General features: G+C 35.4%; 1 protein-coding gene across 2 annotated transcripts; it reads left to right on the forward strand.

The window, feature by feature from the left end:
- Nucleotides 1-4902: 4902 nt before the first annotated feature.
- LOC311283275 (hereditary hemochromatosis protein-like) lies at nt 4903-5825 on the forward strand. 2 transcript variants are annotated; one of them, XM_084397624.1, is made up of 3 exons: nt 4903-5158; nt 5324-5602; nt 5683-5825. In XM_084397624.1, the coding sequence occupies exons 1-3, from the start codon at nt 4942-4944 to the stop codon at nt 5808-5810; spliced, it is 624 nt and encodes a 207-aa protein (XP_084253750.1). In that variant the 5' UTR covers nt 4903-4941; the 3' UTR covers nt 5811-5825. The 2 variants fall into 2 exon arrangements, with proteins under 2 accessions (XP_084253750.1, XP_084253751.1); XM_084397625.1 differs by having other exon boundaries at nt 5686-5825.
- Nucleotides 5826-8064: the final 2239 nt, after the last annotated feature.

An 8064-nucleotide genomic window follows, 5' to 3' on the forward strand; every position in this document is an offset into this window, starting at 1 on the left:
TGTTTTGAAATTTAAAAAATCACAGCTTCATCGGAAGGTTATGAAACTTGGTGACTTTTCTGGCATTAGGTATGTGAATACAAAAAAAAATTGAGGTCATGATCCGAGCATGCTAAGTGGTCGTAAAAAAAATAGTCACACTCGTGGTCTTCGGTCAAAAATGACCGACCCATAGGAAATGAATGGGAAATTTACAAAAACACAAAAATTCTCTGAATTTTTGTCTGTACAATCTACAAATCTGACACGATTCTAAAAAAAAGTACACCGCAGTAAAGGGGTGACACTCTACAACATCAAGAGTGCAAAAAATTCACACCCACCCACACACACACACATACAAACACACGTTTATACACATACACACCAATAAATTCAGATTACAAAAATCTGTTTTGAATTTTTAAAAATCACAGCTTCATCAGAATGTTACGAAACTTGGTGACTTTTCTGGCATTAGGTATGTGAACACACAAAAAAATTGAGTTCATGATCCGAGCATGCTAAGTGGTCGTAAAAAAATTAGTTATGATTTTGGTCTTCGGTCAAAATTACCCCCATAGGAAATGAATGGGAAATTGACAAAAACACAAAAATTCTCTACAAATCAGCCACGATGCAGAAAAAAAATGCTCAGCAATGAAGGGGTGAAGCTCTAAAACATCAAGAGTGAAAAACATAACATAACTAATAATTATAATTAATATATGTATATATAATTAATATAATAATTATTAAAATTATTAAAATAATAATTAATAAAATGTTATAAACCTTGGCAAAAAGTATTATTTGAGAATTTCTAAAAAAATACATTCAATCCACATCTTAAAAGTAAGTAATTTGGTCCAAAAACAACTAGAATTCACAAACATCTCCATTTAGAGCTATACAGGCATCTAGTGGTAAACCCATGCAATATCATGTTTTATTTAATTTTATGATTAATAAATTGATGAATTTTTTTTTATTTTATTTTTTTTTCTGAAAGCCTAGTCTCTATTTTACCCGAAAATACTGCATAGAATTATTTTATTTTTTTTTGGCAAAAAAAAAAAAAAAAAATCATCATTTTCAATGTCAAAAAATGGACTATAAATATTGCATAAATATTAATAAGTTCAATCAAATTGTCTCAAAATTCTAAATTAAAAAGAATAAATATTATAGAACTTATAAATTTATATAAATTATAAATTGCATTGGTTTTTACTGGGATGGAGGAAGTTTCATTTTTAGGTGTCCGGTCATTTATGACCGGGAAGGCCCCCAGTGTGACTGCTAAACGAAGACCATCAGAGGGTTAAAATAGAAATCTATACTTTTGTACCAATATACATACCGTTCAAAAGTTTGGGGTCAGTAATTTTTTTTCTTTCTGAATCCTGAAAAAAGCATCACAGGTTCCGAAAAAAAACCTTAAGCAGCACAACGGTTTCAAACATTGATAATAAATCAGCATATTAGAATGATTTCTGAAGGATGAAGACTGGAGTAATTATACTGAATATTCAGATTTGCATTACAGAAAAAAATAAAATTTTAAAGTAGCCTATATTAAAATAGAAAACCATTATTTTAAATTGTAATACTTTTTTCTGCATTTTTGATCAAATAAATGCAGGCTTGATGTGCAAAAAGAGACTTCTTTAAAAAACATAAAAAAATATTAATGTGTCCACATTTTTGACCGTTACATATTATATAGCCTATATATACTATTGCTGCATAATAATAACAAATTTTTTTTAAATAATAAAGTCCTTTCACGTCACCATTTTGCGTGTTGTCAGCCTACACTTCACATAATAGGCCTGTAGGTGGCGCCTGGGCTTCATTTAACCAACTATGATAGTTTGACCAAATGGTAAACGGTGCATAGGTTACAAGTGACTTGAATACTACTTACCATTAATACTACTTTTGGTGCTGGTTTTGTGCAGTGGTTTGTAATCAATTAACATCGTTGTTTCAACGACGCAGATTCAGATCGCTTCATAAATGTAAATTTGTCTGTCCATGTAATTTCCGGACGATTTATGAATGACCGGAAAAATTACCGCTCCACTTCACATTGTCCAATGCAAATTGAACTTGTTGTGGCAGAGGATGATTGGTCGGTGTTAAACATGACAAACAGGCATCAATTAATTATGTAATATTTTAAAATATGTAATATGTGGATTTTCAATTGAATAGACACACTACCTTGAAAAAAAAGTTTGGTTAGGCCTAATTAAAAAAAAAATGTTTGGTTTATTTTTTTTCCTGCCATTTAGTACGGTGGCCCAGTAGTGCACAACACAACAAAATTTAAAAAGCAAACATAAGTTCACAACACAACGAAATGAATACACAACACAACGGAAATGAGCCACAACACAACGGAAAATGTACAACACAACGGAAATGACTTGAGCCACAACACAACGGAAAATGTACAACACAACAAAATAAAGCCGCAACACAACGGAAATGAGCCACAACAACACAACGAAATAAAGCCACAACACAACGGAAATGAGCCACAACACAACGAAATAAAGCCGCAACACAACGGAAATGAGCCACAACACAACGAAATAAAGCCACAACACAATGGAAATGAGCCACAGCAAAACAACGAAATAAAGCCACAACACAACGGAAATGAGCCACAACAACACAACGAAATAAAGCCGCAACACAATGGAAATGAGCCACAGCAAAACAACGAAATAAAGCCACAACACAACGGAAATGAGCCACAACAACACAACGAAATAAAGCCGCAACACAATGGAAATGAGCCACAACAACACAACGAAATAAAGCCACAACACAACGGAAATGAGCCACAACACAACGAAATAAAGCCGCAACACAACGGAAATGAGCCACAACACAACGAAATAAAGCCGCAACACAATGGAAATGCTCTCGGAGCGCGATAAAGTTAGTTTTCCATTCCACTGAGTCTAAAACATTTAACTACACCACTATTAGTTTTAACAGTATGTAGCTAACTATTGTATATCAACATTTATTAATTCAAAATCACCTACGTGCATTATATCTGCATATTTATAGGCTACTCTAGAATGCTTTGACGCGCTACCAGCGCATGATCCCTAAGGGAACGTCCGCCAAGTTGTTAAAACGTCTAGTCAAGTTGTTAAAACGTATAATTTGTATTAATTAAAATTACTTTTAACATTCAAAAACAGACATGTTCCAAATCCAAAGCTTGATTGTATTGGTAATAGACTGACTTACTACAGCTGATTTTTTTTTTTTACCAATACCTCCCTTCATTACAGTAAACAATTGTTTGTTTTTTTAGGACATTTCTGTAATATAATAAAAGTTTTTCTTTTCTTTTATCATGTTTCAAAGGTTGTAGTTCCTATTAACCAGACTGACTTACAACAGGTGAAATTGTGCCAATAGCTCCCTATATGCACAGTACCTACTTTTTTCATGTCCTAAAGCTTGTGGTAGGTTCCTAGTGACCAGACTGACTTATTGCATGTGAAATTGTGTCAATACCTTCCTGTACAGTAATTATGCAATTCACCAAATGGTTTGTTTTTATTTATCAAATTATATTATAAATTATACGTTTTAACCACTTGGTGGAATTGCCAGATGTTCCCTTAGGGATCATGCGCTGTGGTAGCGCGTCAAATAATTCTCCAGTATAAATACACAGCTATAATTCATGTAGGTGATTTTGAAGTATATTTTATGTCGATATACAATGGTTGCATACTGTAAAAACAAATCATGATATTGATAAATTAAGACTGCCGAACTAACTTTACCGCGCTGCGAGAGCCATCTAGTGGTTGTGAGCATTTCCGTTGTGTTGTGAACTTATGTTTGCTTTTTAAATTTCGTTGTGTTGTGCACTACTGGGCCACCGTAGTACGGCCATATACTCACTGAAAGAACCAGTGTCTTCATAGTCTTTTTTTAATGAACAAGACCATTTGTACTAGCCTTAACCTAAAGGTGAATTTACACAATCTGAGTTAAGTCAAAAAGTGTTAAGTTGTGCCCCGCTCCCAAATCAATTTCATGCTGATTTAAAGTGGAAGTCAATGCCAAGATTCCAAGGCTTATGTTTAAAAGTAAAAGTAAATATAGGATGTAGCTTAACATTTTTATTGTATACAGTCTGAGTCTCATATAGCCTACAGTATACTATAGAAATCAAGAATCAAATAATCAATAATAAAATCAATAATCAACAATAATCCATTGTAATCACCAATAATCATTTTGTTTTTCAGGTTCTCACTCTTTGTGGTTGCTTTCAACTTACATTCAGGGAGAAACACAATTTCCTGAATTTAGTAGCACAATAACTTTGGATGACATCACAGTTGGATACTATGATTCAAAGACATATTTTCCAAGACGGAATACAACAAATGAGGATGATGTGATTGATTCAGATTACATAAAGGGTATAAGTGACTACATGTATAACTCCTTTTTGAGAAGAGCCGCACTGTTAAAGCAATACAGCCAAAATGACAGTAAGTATCTGGCTCAATGACATCTATTAATCTATTTAAAAATGCATGAAATGCAATTCATACTGTACATATTCAATTGCTTAAATACATCTTTATGATGAGTGTATTTTTAATGTTTGATTTTAAATTGATTGTTTTTTAGTTTTTTTTTTAACCCCATCCCCAAAAAAGTGATATGAATGATGAATTAATTATATTTATAAAAATGTTTTAATTTTAAAAAGGAATTATGTTTTATTTACAAAGACAATTTTAGAGTTATCATATAAAAAAACCACAACAAAATGCTAAACAAAGTGTAAGATGAAGGAGGCCAATACTTGACCATCTCCCATTCTCCCTCATTTCCCTCACAGGTCTTGCTGTTTATCAGACACTGATTGTGTGTGAGCTGCTGGACTCCGACAAGCCTCGAAAGATGATTGTTGCAGATGCTGCCAGAGGCTCCACCACAGATGAACTGCGTTACATTAACAACACGTTTACTTATAATGTGACTGTAAATATTAAACAAGAACTGATCAAACCTGACCTGGAAGAATTTAAGCAGGAATTTGAAAATATCTTTTACCCACTTTGTATAACAACTCTCAAGAATTACCTCAAAAAGAGAAGAGATCAAATTAACAGAAAAAGTACGTACTCAAGGGCACATCTAAATTCCCTAAATTTGTTTTATGAAAACAAATGTAACTGTTTAGAGTTAATCGTCAGGATTAAAAATAAACCCATGTATTTATACATGTAAATCACCTTTTGTATGCTTTTTTTTTTATGCTTTTTTTTTTCTTCTCCTACAGTAACGCCCAATATCACACTCACACAAAAAGCAACCTCAGATTCTGGAGGGTTTCGTGTGAGTTGTTTGGCAACAGGATTTTACCCTCGTCACATCAACCTGACCCTGTTCAGAGATGGACAGCCTGTATCTGATCATGAGATCACTGGAGGAGATCTGCTGCCCAATGGTGACGGGACGTACCAGATGAGGAAGAGTCTGGAGATCAGTGCAGACAAACACAAATACAGCTGCTCTGCCACACACCTCAGTCTGGACAACAAACTGATCATTGAGTTAGGTAAGGAGCTTTTACAGAAATAGAAAGTATCAGATAAAATCTTTACATTTTGATCTTATTCTAAATGCTTCCTCTTTTAGAAGATGAACCTTCCAGACGTCGCATAGGAGTTGTTGTTGCTGTCCTGCTATTGGTATGTGCGATATCTGTGATTTTTGGCAGTTGTTTGCTTGAGAAAAGGCAGACTATAGAGGTAGTCCCAACTTAATGCTGTAGTATGTTTTTCTTAAAATGTGAAAATATTATAACTTTAAATGAAATAGCCTATATTTTTGTTAGTCATGGGCGTATGTTGTATGGGTGTAAGTAACGATACACAAATTTCTTGATGCGATACTTAACATAGCATTGTTAGTCAAATTCAAAATACTGCAATGCTTCAATGTTCTTGCCATTTATTGTTGTTGTTGGTTTAATGAAAACCAAAATGTCTAATATGTGTCAGGAGGATTTTCTTGTTCTTGCGTTTGCTTCGGTTTATCTTCTGTCTCTCAAATTGTTTTATTTCATTTTAAAGTGTATAACGTACACTTGTGTACCATATTGAAGATGTCAAAAGACAGTATTAAAACTATCAGCAGTATCAAACAATACGATACAATAAAATATTTTTTATACCACCTATGTCTTATTTACATAGGATATTACCAGAGATGGGCAGTATTTTAATTACATGTTTGAAATACGTATTTAATTACTTTTTGAGTATTTTGTAATTAGTATTTTCCTTTACAAAAATAAATGAAATGTAATTTGTAATTAAATTCTTCGAGAGACTGTGATTTATATTTGAAATACTAAAATACTTTTGAATTTTATTTTGCATATATTAATTTTCATCACCAGGCTTAAAGGGATAGCTTACCCAAAAATGAAAATGTTCCCATGATTTACTCACCCTGAAGCCATCCTAGGTGTATATGACTTTCTTCTTTCAGACGAATACAATCGGAGTTATATTAAAAATGTCCTGGCTCTTCCAAGCTTTATAATGGCAGTGAATGGCCGTTTAAGTTTAGAAGTCCATCAAAGCATATCTATCCATCATAAAAGTGCTCCACAGGCTCTGGGGGGTTAATAAAGGCCTTCTGAAGAGAAGCGATGCGTTTGTGTAAGAAAAATATCCATATTTAAAGCAGCACTCAGTAGCTTCAGGATTTCTTCGCTGTATTCTCGCTTTTTGCTCGCAGGTTTCTCTCTAGAGCTCCCCCCACAGCTTCGGAATAGATATTTGACAACACTGTTGTAAAAACTCGTTGGCTATTCTCAGACACCAGAGGCTAGTAGATCAACGACATCAAAGCAGATGGGACATTCTTTAAAACGTCTTCTTCCTTCGGGTTCGGACAGTGTGAGGGAGCGCAATAATGACAGCATTTGAGCAGATTTCTTTTGGCCGTAAAGCAATTGTTTACATCGCGAGACCTGATATCACGCGATACTTCCTGCCGCAGCGGCCGGCGGCCCGCCGTCTCAAAGTTGCAAGTGCGAATTTTCTGCTCACGGGCACCAGGGGGGTGCGAAACGACCACCATTCAACCCGAAATAAGTAATATAACCATTCCAATGACTCCGAAGCTGTTCAGTTAAAGTCCCTGTAAAGTCAAAATTAAGTATGTGTTCTGAGTTTGTCATACCACCGAAAAATGTGTTATTAGCCACCCAGCCCAATTTCAATGATTAAAAAAGCCGCCAAGTAAATAAAATAAGCTATCAAAATCTCGAAAAAATGAGCAGTAGTCTCAGCTCTCAAACGCTGGGGGCGTGTCCGCTGGCTGCGCTGAAACCACGCCCACTCGCGGGAAATATGACTCGCGCACAGCTCGTGCATGTCGGCGCGACGGGAGGATGAAGGCCGAAGCGGACAGCGGGAGATAGTCGGTTCGGCCCCATTCACCAGTAACAGCGGATTATCAGTGAATTCCAGTTGTCTCCAACGAAAGTAAACTATCCTGATCTCTACAGAGGCGGGTGTGGTGGTGATCATCAGCTCTCCATCAAGGTAACGTTAGCTCTTCACAAGATAAATCCACCTCTTCTTGATATGATCATTTTTCGGAAATTTAAATAAGGACACCGATCTGTTTTCTAAGTGATTGCATCCAGGGAATACGCATTTACATGACGAAGGCATAGCCAGAGCCGTGGGCATAGTAGCTAGCAAACTGTAGGCTGTCTGATAGTAACTCGCGATTGAGCGATAGGCTTAGTGACTCCGTGCATCATCAAGTAGGGGCCCAATCAAGCTCAGGGGGTCGCAGTGCGTCATCGAGCCCCCGTTTTAGCCCCGCCCAAAAAATCCGGCTCACAGCAAGGGTGAAAAACTGTTAAACGGTCTAACTCCACAATTTAGTACTTCACAGTTCTCAGTCTTTGTAACATGTTTTAGCAATACATTTCTAGCACTTATAATGTGTTTAGAATTTTTTTGTAGAATTGCCTTTACAGGGACTTTAAGGTAA

This window comes from Rutilus rutilus (genome assembly GCF_951802725.1).
Source record: "Rutilus rutilus genome assembly, chromosome: 23".
Classification (NCBI taxonomy): Eukaryota; Metazoa; Chordata; class Actinopteri; order Cypriniformes; family Leuciscidae; genus Rutilus; species Rutilus rutilus.

What these genes read in the sequence shown, in the direction of transcription:
- LOC311283275 (XM_084397624.1), top strand. Translation starts at nt 4,942, where the DNA reads ATGATTGTTGCAGATGCTGCCAGAGGCTCCACCACAGATGAACTGCGT. An exon ending in AGATCAAATTAACAGAAAAA is followed by an intron (nt 5,159 to 5,323) that starts GTACGTACTCAA and finishes CTTCTCCTACAG; the next exon opens with TAACGCCCAATATCACACTC. An exon ending in CAAACTGATCATTGAGTTAG is followed by an intron (nt 5,603 to 5,682) that starts GTAAGGAGCTTT and finishes TTCCTCTTTTAG; the next exon opens with AAGATGAACCTTCCAGACGT.